The sequence below is a fragment of the Pezoporus flaviventris genome, unplaced genomic scaffold (genome assembly GCF_033815535.1).
Source record: "Pezoporus flaviventris isolate CSIRO_AGI_PZ_B2104156 unplaced genomic scaffold, CSIRO_AGI_Pfla_v1 ptg000013l, whole genome shotgun sequence".
In the NCBI taxonomy this organism is placed as follows: domain Eukaryota; kingdom Metazoa; phylum Chordata; class Aves; order Psittaciformes; family Psittacidae; genus Pezoporus; species Pezoporus flaviventris.
This window is the reverse complement of record NW_026892561.1, coordinates 26,892,335-26,908,758: the sequence shown is the minus strand read 5'-3', so window position 1 is coordinate 26,908,758 and position 16,424 is coordinate 26,892,335. Positions and strand designations below refer to the sequence as shown.

General features: G+C 38.5%; 1 protein-coding gene across 8 annotated transcripts in view; it reads right to left on the bottom strand.

Moving 5' to 3' along the window:
- Positions 1-16,424, bottom strand: part of PEX5L (peroxisomal biogenesis factor 5 like) — a 108,700-nt gene that overhangs the window by 26,807 nt on the left and 65,469 nt on the right. For 2 of the 8 annotated variants that reach the window (XM_061452466.1, XM_061452462.1), the window contains 3 exons: positions 15,295-15,360; positions 13,392-13,496; positions 11,904-11,942 (listed from right to left, as the gene is read on the bottom strand). The exons of 2 other annotated variants lie outside the window; for them this stretch is intronic. In XM_061452466.1, the coding sequence (XP_061308450.1) occupies positions 11,904-11,942; positions 13,392-13,496; positions 15,295-15,360 (210 nt within the window). The remainder of the gene's footprint in view (positions 1-11,903; positions 11,943-13,391; positions 13,497-15,294; positions 15,361-16,424) is intronic. 4 more of the 8 variants (XM_061452463.1, XM_061452468.1, XM_061452464.1 and 1 more) reach the window with 3 other exon arrangements.

Sequence of the window (16,424 nt, the reverse complement as noted above, 5' to 3'; positions counted from 1 at the left end):
CAGTCTCAGATATAGAAGTCTCTTGTCTGCAATCTAGCTCTGATTGGAGGATCAAGACCTAAGCTAAGCTGTGTGCGTTTCTGATGGTGTGGCCTGTGTTTGCCTTTAATAATGTGAAGTCATATTTTCCTTCTGTCTGTTGCTTTCATCTGGAGCTGTGTCAGCTTTAGTTTTATCCTCCCTGCTCTACTTCTCTTCATTCTGTTCTTATTCTTTTCCCACTGCTGAATTTTCAAAATGTTCTCTCAGATGTATTTGACCTTTTAAATTTAGGATGCTGAGACAGAGTAAAACTTAAAAAAAAGGTACTTATTTATCCTCATTTTATATATGTTAATTACTGGCACTTAGCTACTCCAGTAGTAGAATTGCCTCTAAAGTTACTACAGCCAAACAGTTTAGACACTTAGAGCTATTGAAATAAAAAGTCCATTATTTTGATGGATCAAATGTTTAGCCTGGTACCTAGTGCTGACTGATTGTATAATATGTGCACTAACTAATTTGCCCAGGACCTTACATTTTTGCACTGACATACCAATTTACATGAATAGCATGAAGACAAATGTGTGATTGCCTGCCCAACTGTGTGTAGCAGAACATGCAAACGTGGGCACTTAATTTAGAAATCTAGCAATGATACTGTCCTGAATTCTAATTCTTCCTATGCTAAACTCAGACTTCAGGTGCATCTTACAGGTGACTTAATGATGTGGTTTTTCAACTCTCTGAACTGATTGTCCAGGTTGCTCATTCAACACTCAGAAGTTACTTGCTTAATTGAGTAAATCTCAATACTTGATGGAAGTTGCATTTATGCCAGCTGCACAACTTATGATTTCCATTAAAAGTGGCTCTACAGTACCCACATTATCTCCAGGTCTGAGCTTTACCTAATACTTAAGAGGACCTTATTTTCTCTTTATGATTTGGTGACAGTCCTTTCTCATTTCTAGTGGTGAAAAAATGAAGGTGGATGCCTAGTTAATTCTTATCCAAGTTAATTTTAATGTTTCAAAAGTTTCTTTACAATCAAATGCAGCTATCAGCACAAAAGTATTTGAATACAATTTTTTGTTTTGCATTTACTCATCCCATTCTAGGAGCTAGCATTAATAATAGCTAAAAGTGGTGCTTTCACAACTAGTTGCATGTTCAGGTGAACATAGCATCCAGTAGAAAGATTGTCAAAGCCTCTGGATCAGCTGGATCTTCAACAATCTACTCTGTGATACAATACAGTGTAAAGTCCTGTTTAGAAGGGGGACAGAGGGACATGAGAGAAGAAAGAAGAGGTTCTATAGCAATCATTCTAAATGTAAAAACTTCATAGGAAATACTCTGTTTCTGTAAGAAACTCTAAATAGAGTAGGTTACATTGTCACATAAGATTTGAAAGCTTATCAAGTTTCCCATTACTCTCTGTAGAAATTTTCCTTAATAGGAAAGAATTGGGAAAGGAGGGAATAGAGAAGTATTATAATAACCATGACAGCCAAGATCATTCACTGGAGACAGTGAAGAATGGAAAATCTGAAGACCAACTGGAAAGGAGGTAATGCTAAGAATCAGAGTTGCAGAGGAGACTACAATCAACAAAGATCTGAATTTCTCCAGGGTTCAGCTGAAAAATGGAGTAGCAGATGTCAAGCAAATATTTTTTCTTTTCAAAGCTGGTTATCATATCCCTAGAAATTTCTTTATTACGTTGTTTATAGATAGAAAAAGTGCTCAGTAAAAGGCCTTCATTAGTTTGATACCTGCAGTGTATTCTTTAAAGTCCCTTGACAAAATTCTATCAGCAAACAGAAAGAAGACTGGTGGTAATACACATTTCAACCATTTTACCAGAAAACACCAATAAATTATTTTTACTTAATGGTGTATTCTTTCTGCTGCATTTGCTTTGTGAACATTTACACCAAATCCATCAGACATGGGCCACTCACATGACCAGAGAAATAACACATTTTACATTTTACTCTTCATGTGTCTATAACGGCAGAGTAGTTAGATGACATTGGAGGAGGAAAGTTGTTTCACCTATAGGCAAAGGTTGGCACAAAACCAGAGATCTAAACTGGCCATGTGGTTGCTTCAGAAGTGGACTATGGCCCACTGGATCCCTGCTAGTCCTGTGTCCTATGCTCCTACAACTAAGGACCGGAAGCTGCAGGAGTGGCAAGGGAAAAAATAATCTGCTTTCAAATACATGATCAAGTCTACTAATGCTCAGTAAATAAAAACTACATATATATAGCAATAGAATGTATTAGAAAAAATATGATTTTGGCCTGAAGCATGCATTTAATGATGAATCAAACCTTAGCAGGTTAAAGAATGCCATGAGCTGATAATTTTCCTGTAGGTAAGCGGGCAGTGGGGAGAGTTTCTGACATTACTGTGTATGAAGTACTACTTGGTAAGCCCTCTGCCTCACACTTGGAATTTCATTTTGCTGCCTCATATATTGTACCAAATTTATCCCTAGTTTAACTCTGCTCAAGTTATTAGAGTTACATCAGGCATGAATTTGGAGTAGTACTATAAAACATTCATGAGATGAAAACTATTATCTATATTAAAGTAATAATTTACGGTTCTCAAGCACCTTTCAGGGTGAAAATCACAGAATGCTTTAAAACATTCATGAATCAAGCCTGGCACCACTGCAGAGCTGAGAAGTATTATCTTTATACTGCAGACAAGAAAAGCAAAGTGAAATTAAGAAAGCCACCTAACACCGACCAGCACTGGAGGAAGCAGCAGGAGCCAGTATTTATGTGTGCAATATTTGTACACATGCCAAATGGTATAGGCTCCGCCTGTGAAACTTCATTTCTGAGTACTAATTTAGCCAGTGAGTGCCATAAACTCTCATAATGCCTCTAAGAACTTAATTTTTCATTACAAAATTCATTTTAGTTAAAGAAAAAGCCCCCACACTCTATAGCGACGTTCCCTACTACTAATACATCTGAATAGACTCAACTGTATAAAACACTCATTCAAACAAATTTTTTGTGACTGACTCCTGCTGTTGGACAGCAGCAGGACAGGAAAAGGTACTTTTTCTCACCCCAGTACTGGTACTGGAACTTTCTGTTCTGAAAAGCATGGGGTGGTTTTGGTGCTTTGGGAGAATCAGAAGTGTCATCTGGTGGCTGTTATCTGCCACACATCTTTAATACACGCAAAGCAGGAATTACTTAGCAGAGATCTGAGACAAGGCACAGAGGCTAGGTCACGCAGTGGTGGGCTGCCACGCTGGAGACGTGTCTGCCAAATATCCCTCAGCACAGCCTGGGCAGTCCTAGGAATCATCTGCTCTTTATTTTCTGTGCCCTGTCATGTGCTGCATCCCCAGCTGTCTGCATTTATTCAGCTGATATAGTTTATTGCCTGCAACTGCCTTTGTTGTGGAGTTCTCCTTTCCTTAGTGCTCTGGTTTGCCTAGTCGTCTCCATGCTGCCCCCAGAGCTGCTGTGAGATGAGGAGAAAGCAGCAGCTCATGGCAATTTTTCTATGGGTGATCCTCAGGCTTGAAGGGTAGGTGGAAGCCCAATGAATGGTGCTGGTTTGGGGTCAAACCATGTTTAAGCCCTAGGTGGGCTTAGACATGGGTGTGCTGGGGCAGGGGGGAAGTATTGCTGTGGAAGACATGCAGTGCTGGGTCCCTGAGAGGAACCAGAGGGATTTCTTCCTTCTAGGCAACATCTAGCCTGGTCTTAGACTTTCTTATCACCCACACAGGGCCTCTTCCTCTATCCTGCAGTCACCCATAAAGCCTCCCAGGTCTTATTTTCTCTTCCTTGTCCTCCTGCCTCTGCTCAGGCCTAGCATCTCCCTAGGGAGTTCACATGGGACACAGTGGGCACCCAGCTACTGCTATGGTGACAGCTCTGCTCTCCTGTAAGAACTTGTTTCCTGCTCATTTTCAGGGTCTTTTGCTTATGGTTTTAATACAGGTGCTTCTTGCAGTGCAGATGGCAGTGCTGGCCTGTTTTTCTATGCTAGAGACAGTGTGAGGTTATGTATGTATACAGCAAGTATTGTGGCTTTGGTTTTGCTTTGCTCTTAGTCTATTCTTTGTGTTGTAGTAAGAGAGCTATGAAATACCTCAGGAGTAGCCTGATTTAAAATAAATTAAAAGAAAAAAGGGGTGGGTGGGCAGTTGACAGGGCTCTGTTGCGAAAAGTTCCCACAAAGCACCTTAGTTTGGCCTTAAGGCAGAGGGAGCTGGGGCACAGCTGGTGCTTAGGGGAGCCGCTGAGGGGACCAGCTTCTTACCTCATGTCACACCTGCAGTTGATAACATTCATCTGTGCAGCCTGCCTTGCTCGTGGCTACAAGTGCCTCCTCTGCTTTCTCTTCCTGGGGTGCTGGATTGCACTGAGGCTGTTGGTAAAGGTATGGTCCTGACACCCTATTTTATATGTTCTTACTGCATTCCTGGTCTTGATCTGTTTGTAGTGTATAATACATGCTGTTTGTGGTTTGTTTTTTTTTCTTTATATCAGTGAGGCATAACATAATGCTAGCCTTTAAGATAATTTTTTTGGTATCTAAACTGGAGGGTTCCAGTCAGGCACAGGCAGCTAATTAGCACCTGTTTTGAGCACACAGTGAACTAGTTCTCTTAAGTGCCTAAATTCCCTCCATGTTCAATAGGAAAACTGCCTAGAAAAGCAAGTCCAGAGGGAGATCCTGCCTAATTTAGGCTGTCCCTCAGGAGGATCTCAAAGGCACCTAGCTTTCCCAAAAATAAATGGAATTTATTTTAGAAGGACTGGTTCAAGAGGCTTCTAAAATGTCAATGTGATTAGTTACCCAAGTTGGTTGGATTGGATTCTAACCATTTTGTCACCTGAGGCTGACTGAACTATTCAAGGCACCTTTTGAAGTACTGCCCGCTCAGTGCACTGGTGAGAGTGCGGTTGGGCTGCTGACTGAAATGATCTGACCTAGAAAGCTCAGCATGTGGTAACGAACAGGTGAGAGAGCAGGAACTTTTTAACTGGAATTTTCCATTGGGGAAATTTTATTTTTGAACCTTACTCTGGAAAACTTGTCTGCTGTTTGGGTGAGACTGGATAAATACGGGAATGAGTTAGATTGAGTAGCTTGTAAGTGTTACGCTGCTCTTTTAACTTAACCAGAGGCATCTACTAAGGCATCAACTAACTTCAGTCACTAACTATCTGTCTAATAAATATCAGTGTTTTTTTGATAGATGGGATCTCTGCACGCATCTGGTACATGGCGATCTTTGGTGGCACTCACTACAATAAGAGAAAACAAGTGAATTAATTTCCACTAACTGGCTATTTTGAAAAACTGATAAACGTGAACCACAACTAGAAATTGAGGTTATTGTTCTTTAGAGCTTAACTGGAAGTACTGCCCTGACAGTTATGTTTGCACATCATTATTGTGGCAGGGTAAGAACCGCAAGACCTTTTTTGCTCACTGAGGAATGTTTGGAAAGGAAACTCCTGACAGAATCACTGTCTCATGCTAAAAGTCCAAATTGCGTGAGTCATCCACTTTTCTAGCACGTTTATAAACATTTTAGAATCAAAATTACAACCTCTTGCACTTTATTTACCATTGTATAGTAAGCGCGATCACTACTTGACTTTTTCTATCATGCTTGTGGCAGGGTGACAGTAACTTTTTCTCTGTCACTCTAGTGTGAATTTATGTCCCAGCAAAACTGATATGCCAGCAAAATATTTGGTTTACAAGAACAGAGAATCAATTCACATGGCACACAGAATAACTAACTTCCACCTAATGTGAATTGCAGGAAGCTCTAAGGCTGAGGCAAACTCATTTCACCCTCCTGCAAAGAGCGCTTTGGTGTTGCTGCCTCTCTGAAGATTAGTGTCACGCAGCAGGCAGTAACTGGCACCCTGTTGCTATGTAGTAGGAAGTGTGTGGAGTGGCCTGTGAATCAGAAGTGACAGTATCTTACCTGAAATCACACAAGCCAAGTGACCTCCGTAGGGCTTAATGCAAACAAGTTACAGAGGGCTTGCGTGAAAGTCGGAGAAGCTGTGGGAAGATTACTATACATATAGTATTGGATATTTAAACTGATGTGCTAGCTGTGTTGTTTAAAACCTGTGCTTGATGTCTGAATTGATAATTGATAACATGCTTGTGTTGCACCTTCATAAATAGCAGTTGCATTGCTTGGTGAAAATTTTTACTGTGATTGCAGTCACAGTAGCATTCTATCTGTGTTTATAAGTGTTGATCTATGCGAGTTATGTTGTATTGTTGCAATGTAAAATGAAATATCTTGCAGTTCACCATTTCTTTCCCTCTGTTCCCCTTGGCCTGGCTAAAGGAAAGTAAACATGGGAGTTGTACATGGCTCTTGCATTTTGGCCTTGCTCCAGCAAATCACTTAAGAGTGTTCTGCAAAACTCAAGGTTAAGCATGAGCCTAACTGTTTTGCTGGCTCAGAGCCATGGGGGAAGGGGAGGACAGCTACTCCTGTCATATTTCAACTATCATTGATAATCTGGTCTTTGCTATGCTCATAAAAATGTGGTTAAGTCTTTTGCATTAATATCTGCATGCTCTATGCACTTTTAAAGTAAAGGAAGCTGTTTATTAAAATGGAGTGCCTTCACTTTCCTGGGTGTTAGATGATTTTTTTCTTTTTCCCTCACTTGGCTATGAATTGTCTTTGCGGTGCTAAATTGTGATTTGTGGTTTAGCCTCTCTCCTTCCTTGTATCACTATCTGAACTGAAGAACTATTCTAGAATGGTGATAAAATACAAAATTAAGAATTAATTAATCACAAACGCTTAGAAATCCTTGAACACAGTCACCAAGAAGTTATAGTGTTTCTTTAAAAATTATTTCTCTAATGTTAGTTTATGGAAGTACCTAGTCTGTACTCCTAAAATGCTAATTAACCTGAGGGATTAACAGATTTGACATGTAAGCTAAATAAATGCAGGTTGGAATAGTGGAACAGGAAGGCTACAGAATCAGAAGTTATCTGTTGAGAAAGCCCTGAAGAAACCTGTACTGTGGAAGGAGGCACAAGTATCATGATAGTATCTACAGGAAACAAATGATAACTTGTGATGCTAGATTCTGGTTTCTGTATCATTCACTGAAATTACTTTGTGTGGCAACTCCAGATGAAGAGGAAGTCTGAGAACCACGGTTCTCAAATGATTTCAGAGAAGGTGCAGAGGACAGAAACTAGAAGGGTGCTGTTTCACTCACAATGCAGGTATTGCATTTGTTGTCTTGCAGCATCTCTGGGGGCAACTATGATAATTGCTTACAAAATACTGGAGAATTACTTAATGTTCATTAGCTGAAAGTAGACTGACAGCATACAGAACTGAGCTGCCGGTGCAATTTCTTTTTGAACCACCAGTGATCCATAGATAAGTTCAATAGTTTCAGCGGGAATGGATTGTGTGCAGCCTTATGCACTATTCAGAGTTGGGTACATAATCAAATGAAATATGCACAACTGCTGCTTTTCTTAAGGCCAGACCCTCATATTTGCAGCATAAAGATTATGAAGATGAGGGAAATAACCATGTCAAAAATAACATGGCTTCTCACAACATTTAATATTTTGTAAAGCTTATGCCACTACCACCAATATTTAGCTGTGTTAAAAATACCCTTTGTACATTTTCCATGCAATCTGTCCTTCCTGCACCCTTGCTGTGTCTTTGTATATAGGCTGCAATTCTTTTGAAATAGCATGAATTTTTCTTGTGCTTTCTGTGGAATTTTCTTTTAAAATGAAGTTCTGTAGCACACCTAGAATAAGGCTCTGGTTTTGGATGTGTTGCTGTGAGCAATCATAGGAACCAAGTCATAATTTCTTGTAGGTTATACAGTCTTTCTGTTGGAGCCTGTCATGGTATGTGTGGGTGCTTTGAAATATTTTCTGCAGATTGAAGAGCTTGATACTCAAAAGCTGCTTGTGAATTTTTTTGGACTTGCAATTCAGTAGAACTGTTTCAGGGTACAAGCAATGAGTTCATTGAATATAAACCAACTGTAGTATAGGCTTGCAGCTCTTTAACGGGATAGTATATTTTTATTTGGAGTATTTGTGAATGAGGAACCAACAGACTTCTGAAAATTGCTTCCTACTAATAAACTAAAACTGGGGTTAAACTGGTATATTATTTACAAAAAATGTTTGTCCAAATCTTTGTCTTTACAGAATGGTAAATTACTTTAGAATATGTGAAACATTTTTTTATTTTATGAAAAAATTACACCATCAATTCCCACAGTAATTTCAAATTGAATCTGCTATTTCATGGAAAAATGTATTTATGCTGCAGAATTCTGTGTAACTTTAGGCAAGCCAATTTGTAACTACTGAGCATATCGTCAAGGCAACTTTATTGTACTCATGAGGCTATTTCTGCTGAAACTATGCATACTGCCGCCCTACAAGCAATAATGGTGTTGAGCAAAACTTAACTTGGAGGTAAGGAACTAATTAGTTGTACTGCTAAGCATGCATTTATGCATTTTGTATTTTTTTTTTTACTCTTCTTGAATTTATCATGTTTTAATAACAGATGAAAAAGAGTTAGAAGGACTTAAGAAGCGTCCTCTGCTAAACTATTTAAAACTTTTATAATAAATGAAATGGATTTGAGATGCATGGAAAATACTAATGAATTTATCATGAATCCTTTAAAAAAGAATCCTTTAAAAAGAATATAAAAATATGGTATCAGATATCAGGTCTAGTCCTCCTAAGATGAGTAAGGAAATTGCCACTCAGAGGTCAGACTGCAATGTACAGTGATCTACTGTAGTCTGAATTCAATTATTGTCACTATCTAAAACTGACATAACTTTTGCCTTTTTTTTATGTTAATACTTATCTCTTAGTTAAAGTGGAGTTAATTTTGGTTTAGATTAGTATAAAAGAAGCTAATTTTATTCGCTTTAACTTTCCACCATTCTGATACAATGTTTAGTAAACATTTATGGAGTAAGTCAATACAAGTCTTAATGTGAGGAAGCTTAGAGTGAGCATGACAGATTCAAATGGAACTGTTAACTTTTATATGAAAAATCAGTATGACTGATTGTATAATCAAGTTCATGTAGTGAGTCCTTGATACACACACCAGAAAATCTACAAACACCACTGGGAAATGAATATTATCTATCTTTACTCTGTTTACTTTATAAAATTGAATGGAAGAATTTGGAAAATCTCCTATCAGAGTTTTGTGTTTTGTTTTTGTTTTTGTTTTTTTTTAAAGAAGCTACCAACCAAACCCCAGAACAAAATAAAATCTACAACCGACCAAGAAACTATCCATAACCACCAACCAAAAAAAAACCCAACAAAACCAAAACTAACAACAAGAGAAAGCCTTGGAAAACCAAAAAAGTGGAATTTAGGCAGTGGAAATGCTAGAGTATTTTACTCAAAAGCCCTTGAGCAAATATAAATATGCTTGGATCAACTAATGGCATGCAAATGAAGATCACTTAAAAAAAATAAGAAACTGTTCCTATTCTGAATACTAAATGGAATCTTATAGAGAGACTATAAAAAAAACCTTATTCATCTGGTGGAGTTAATTGGGATGTGGTTTAAGCTGATATGGTATAACCTGCATTTGTCATGGGATAGGATGAATTTCAGCCAGTTTCTTAAAATGTAATTTCAACTTTTAAAAAAATGTCTTCTTTCCAGTTCAAATTCTGAACCTAAATGTCCTGTAATTTTTTAAAATATAAGTGGTCAATATCAAAATTGTACTCCAAGTAATATCAGATTTAGTAATTGATTTAAATATAGTTGATTTAAATGTTCACATAAATTCTTAGTAGGCAGCTCCATAGTTTTTCAGTTACAAACAGGAGTCTGGATAGCTTTCTATATATACACTTTGAATTTCTTTTCCCTATTGGTAATTTTTTCATGGACTTAAACTCTGATATTATATAGACTAGAAATGGATTTGCCACCGGATCATCTTGGACATTTATCACCTCCTACAGGTCTTCTTTCTTTCTTTCTATTATCGTTATAGGGATCCTACCATTGCTAGTTTTCCAATTTACGTACTCCAGTGATGATTTAAATTATGTGTGATGAATCTGTGACAAATAACTCTTGTGAAACTGAGATTTGTTTGTTTAAAGTCGGGCTGCAAGGCATGTAAACATGTGCTATTTTTACTGCTCAGTGAAGTAGTTAATTATATTTCAAAGTATAAATGTGGATTGAAGTACTTTATTGATTCAGAACCTTTGAGGTTGTCTGACCTGTAGTGTATTGGGTATTTCATAGCTGACTGTACAATTAAACATTGACTCCAGGGGATATTTAGGTTTAAATTTCCCATTAGAAAGTAATCCTGAAGTGAGGGGTTCTTTTCTCTTGACAAATGCAAAGGATGTGTGAAGAGGTTAAACAAAAATTTTATTCTGGAATTTAAAACAAACTTTTATGCACTGTTTTTGTCATTCATTTATCTGCTTCAGTTAGACTTAAACCGGTTCATTGCTGAACTTCCAGTTGATCTTTGAACCTTTAGCAACCTTTCTTTCCTTTTTTCTAGGTTCTATTCATACAAAAAAAAATACCCTTTTTCCTTTGTTCCAGACTCTTCTAAATTATCTTCAGAAAGATAGAGACAGCAACAAGACACAGAGTTATGTTCTATAAAATCCCATTAGTACCAAAAGCTTACTCTGTGGATCCTCAAGTATTAAATTTGGCAGCTACTGAATGCTCTCTCACACCAATAAAGTGACTTTCATTGAATGTAATTGAGACAGAATCACAAAAATGGATGCTGAACAGCCTGTTCAATTACCAAGAATACCCCTCTACTTATTGTAGTATACTCATTACTGGTGGAATGATGGTCTAGATTCCCAGTTGCCACATATTGGTGTAGCCACACTGCAGTCTGCATTACTTAGTTGGTTCATGTTATTTGAAGATTTCTTTCCAGATCTGATGATACAAAATAATACCTGATGATATAAAATAACCTGTGAGTTGGAAGCTTTACTAGGATTTAATTCACAGTATTTATGTCAACAAGTGATGTATTTTACAAGCAGGGCTTTGCTTGGAGCATAACAATAAAATGTGAATCTTTCTCTGGCTTGCTCTGTGTTGGATATGTTTTTAACATTTTCCAGAGGAACAGAGCAAAGAAGCATCTCTCAAAATACAAACTCAGGGGTCTCAGTACACTGTTACTCTCAAAATGAGGACTTTTGTGTATCAGGTTACACTTGCGCTTCCTGTGGAGTCTGCTTCTGATCAGACATGGTTAACCTATTCATCAAGGCTTTTGGAAATGAGAGATTTCAGTTTTTTTAGTGTTTTTGTTCTTTAAGACTTATTTTTATTTTTAGAATAGCCTGTGCTCCTCTATCTGGGCTCGATCCCTGCATTTTACATCCATTTTTCTTGCTTAGTTAACTGCAGCAATGGAGCAACATAGATACCGAACATAAACAATTACTTCCTAAGACAGACCCATAATGGTTTGGTGGTAACTTTGGAAAGACTGGGCCCTACTCTCATGTTCCAATTTAGTCTGGCTTGGGGGTTTTGCAGCCAATTTGGAGCCTGCATGTTTTACCCTGTGAGCAGCAACCACATCCATCTGTTTCATCATGTAAAGAGCAGGGACAAACACTTTGGTAATGGTTAAATGTGTATCACAAGATAGCAGTGCATTGTTCTGAATGAATGGTCTCGGAGAAAGGTTTACACTGATACACTGAAGAGACAGCATCTCAAAACGTTACAGCCAGACAATTAAGATACAAATGATGTATGCAATATGATAGTATAACTGCACATCACACATACATGATGCAGAGATGGCTATGGGAAATACTCACTTTTTCACTTGATTCTGCTTCCTTTTGGCTTCTGCACCCCTTTGGTGCATAGCAGGGAAGTAGGTATTTGTGTTTAGTGGAAGAAATTACACTGACTAACAGATACAAGCATTTTACTAATCAGTTTATCATAAGACTGTTGCTGAGTAGACTGACGGACAAAGACCACAAATAGTGCATTAAACATTTAATGAACCCAGGCTGAACTCCTGTCCCTGTTGAAGCCAATGGAAATTTTGCAGTTTTTTGTAGGGGGAGTGTGGGGTAGAAGGAGCAACATTTTCTGTTGGTTTCTAATTGTTTGCTAATCACTTAGAAAATTAGAAATGATGCCTCAAAAGGAGCATCTTTTTCCTTTGTGCAATTGCTTTGTAGGCATTAGAGCTCACCACAAGCAATGTATGGTCTCCAACAGGGGCTGATAAGGAGATTGCCAGACCTGGTTTCCAAAGGAGTAGATGATATTTCTATGTGTGTGTGTAACATTAGAAATAATATGTATGTGTAATATTAGTGCTGGGCATCTGTGATGCTCCGTAAGAGAAGTGTATGATAGCTGTAGTCCTAAAACATGAAAGGAATAAAATAGGATTGTGGGTTTTGTTGAAGGCTCTCACATAAAAACAATTATGTGTTCAGATTACTACCATTAAATGTCCTGATGAGTAGGAACAACAACTTGTGTGCACTAAGTATCGATGGTAAACTAAACGCATTTGCTTGGGGAACAAATTAATGTATGTGAGTGATGGAAGGAAATAAAATCCATTCTTGTAGTAAGATGGAAGTGGTGTGTGTTATGGTAGTGCTCAGTCACGGTCTTCAAAGAAACCAATGAAACCACGTAAGGTTCAATGGCTGCTCCCAGGTGCAAGGTCTGGTGCTGTGACATTACGTCCTTCTTTTGAACTGAGCTGGGGGATTGAAAGCAATGAGGTGCGCAAAATTAACATTTGACCTGGACCAGGAGTAGAATTGCAGTGAGAGCTTAGGGATGGGACCTGAGATACTGAAAATGACCTATTGTGAAGTGGTTGTTTATTTTATATATGTATTGAGTACTATATTTGCACTGCAAGTATTTGTGGTGTGAATACCGATGGCATGAATTGTAACTGAAATCTTAAACTGGTTGCAAACAACTTTCTGGTAAGTAACATACACTGTACTTTTTACAGACCCCTTTATTTGGGGAAAAAATGCATTTCAGTTTAAATTTTCAAGTCAAAACATCTAACCCCCAAGTGACTGCACCGTCTACACCACGCTATTTCCCCCGCGTTGGTGAGGAAACTTGGTGCCGCTGGTGCGAGCTCCTCGGGCAGGGGGTTCAGCCCGGCCTGCCGCAGCTGCCCTTAGGCACGGGGAAGCCGAGGAGCGGGTGAGGTTCCCCCTAGCCGTGTCTCCCGCAGCTGCTCGGCCTCCCCCGTACGCCGGGCCCGGCCGCCAGCCGCTCCCCGGCCTGCTCGGACCCCGCGCTCCGCCCACCTGTGATGCCATAGTAAGGAGGGGCTTTTCCTCTGCAGACTCCTCCCTCGGAATCTCCTTCATCACCATGGCAACAGCCTTATCTGCCGCCCTGGCGCCTTTCCCCTACAACAGCGAAATCAACAATGGCGCGAGTCAGCAGCGAGCCGAGCAACCACCGCGTCCCAACACACCCCAGAACCGACCAGGCGTTGGCGGCTGGAACCAAAGCGTGGTTGAAAGTAGAATACACAAACACCGTTCGAAAATGGTAACAGTGATAAATCATCCGCGAACCTGGCAGTTAACAGCGTGGGAGGGGCCTAGCCATGGCCTTGTGGCTGTGTCAGAGTTGCCCCAGTGAAGTCACTAGGAACACAGCAGTGCCGTGCTGTGGCTAGACCTGCTGGAAATACTCCAGCGCCAGCCCAAGGCTTTGGACCTCCTGCAGAGTATGGTCTCCATATGAGATCCATATCAGGATCGGTTCCCTCAGGTAATTTTAGTTACCCAAGCGTTTATATCTGAAATGCCTGGGTTTGTTTGGGTGTTATTTATGTAGTTTTCTATTTATTTTTCTGTAAAAACCATCACTGAGCTGAATTTGCAAATAAAGCACAGTTCCTTGTAGTTCACTGAGGCAAACTCTCCATGAACCTCGAATGTATAAGCCTGGGCCTGCAGTGGTTATAGCTCTAGTAACATCTTAAAAAGCAATTTGCATCATATAAACAGTCTGGGGTTTATTTTTGCTAACAATATACGGAGCCAAATTCTGCCATCATAGCCATTGTCACAGTTCTCCCCAAAATGGTCAATGGTGTTGAATTTAATATAAGGATTTTTTTTTTTTATTTTTAAACTTCACTTTAAATTCACTTAATACATTATAAATATTCAAGACAAAATATTTCAACATTATTTAATATTTTAGCCAAAGAAAAATGCAATACCATTGTGCCATGCTCCCTTTTAAGCTATAATTTTTATATAAAAAGGGTATTTATATTCTTGATTTCACTCAAATTTCTGTATTTTGAGCTCTTGCAAGTGACGGAGATAGTCTGAGCATGCACAAAAAGCATAGCAGCAGAACTGTATTATGTTACTGACACTGGGCGTGTCCTTACTATTATACTATAAAAGCTCCTGTTGATTTCCATGGAAGTTTTAGCTGTGCAAATTTCCATGGAAGTTTTAGCTGTGCAAAGACTGCAGGATCTGGCTCCATAAAAGCAACAGTTTCCACTAAACTTAATATATTTAAATACTTTATAAGTCCATTAACAGAAGGGGTTCTTTGCTACCACATCATATACTAGAACTACTTTCACTATCACGGTATTCTGTGTCCAATGAAAGTATCCCCTATTGCTTGCACTGAACTACAAGTTGTTTCAGAAACATTTAATCGGTTGCAGGTAAAACCATTACATACTATTGTGGGTTTTGAAGGAATTTTATTAATAGTCAAGTTAATCTTAGGTTAGCTTGCTTGTGCAACACATCACAGTTACCCTACAGAGTTCTTTGCATGCTGCAAGAAATTTTCAGAGCAGAAGTGTCATAAAAGATAAGCATGCTGGATTTGTGATGCCTTTGATATCCAAAGAACTGCAGAGTCACTGTAAAATTAAGTATATTTAATTCAATGGGAATTACTTCTAATTGGTAACCATATCAAAGGTTCTTGGCCAATTACATATTTTGTTTGTTCATGATTTATGTGACATTCCAGGTCTATGAAGTTTGTTTCTAGTATGACGCATGGAGCTATCCTTAGCTAGCACTAATAACATGCTATTTGATCTTTAGAAAATGTAGTCCTTTTGTGCTGAGTGCTAGAACAAAATAGTTTATCAACTAGAAAGGATGCATTGGAAAGCATGCAGTGCTTTTTATTTCTTGCAGAGTAAAAACCCACCAAAGCAAAGGTCAGGTCACTTTTGTGAAGACAGAGCCACTTTTTCTTCAAGGTTTCACCTACTGCCTGAAAAGAGTCATGATACTTGTATTAGTGCCTGCTGTTAATCTTTCATTAACGTAACTGCAAAACCCTGGGAGTGAGTGGTTGATACCATACATAAAATCTGTCTCACCAGTTTACAGTGGCTATCGTACAATGTAGAATAGTAACCTGATGACTACCTCTGTGCTATTTTTTATGAGCAGAATTTGTATATTTGCTAGTCAAAGCAAGTGATTTGATATAACTTTATTAGTTTTTTTTTAGCTTTCCTATAAGACTGCATGTGAGTCAGGTTGATTTATTTCTGGCTACAGGGTCTATGGTATGAAAAACATTGTTCCGAAGGTAGAAGTTACCAGGCAATTTCCTGGGTACCAAAGAGAAAGCTACTGCAGTGAAATAGCTTAAATTCTCTGATTCTGGTGGAGTGATAACACAAGTGCCCAATTCATTGGCAATCCAGTTCTTAATTCTGATGACAAGCAATGGATATAGTTGTCCAGTGTGAGGTATGTAAGCTTGAAAATTTTGGTCTCTGCTTGCCATAGTGAATATTATGTATTCAGTCCTTGCCTATGGAGTGATTAGGGAGAAGAATTGGAGAGGAATAAAAACAGGTTTTATATGTCTAGAACAACCTTGTTACTGGTGTGAACTGAAGCTGAAATGATAATTGAAATGATAATATCTAGCACATTTATTACAATAACCATTGATGGAATTTTTCTTTTTTTTTAATATTTTATAAAAGATGCTGTTTACTTGGCCTCCTTCAATATTAAGTGTTGTTTCTTAGTGGTTTGGCTTGCCATATGTTACAGTATTTTATTGCTCAAACCCTGTAATACTATAACAGCTAATCTTACACTTGCCAGGTCTTTAAAGTGAATGTTTTGTTGATAGTGCAGAATTGCAAGATAAGTTATTTTCTCATGAAAACAACAGTTTAGAATTTCATCGTTCCCTATTTGTCTGCTATATATAGATTGAAACAGATTATGCAGAGCGTGACAACCAGTGTACAAATCAAGACAAACATGAATTGATGAAAAAACCCATAATTTCTTTACATGGAACATACTGCT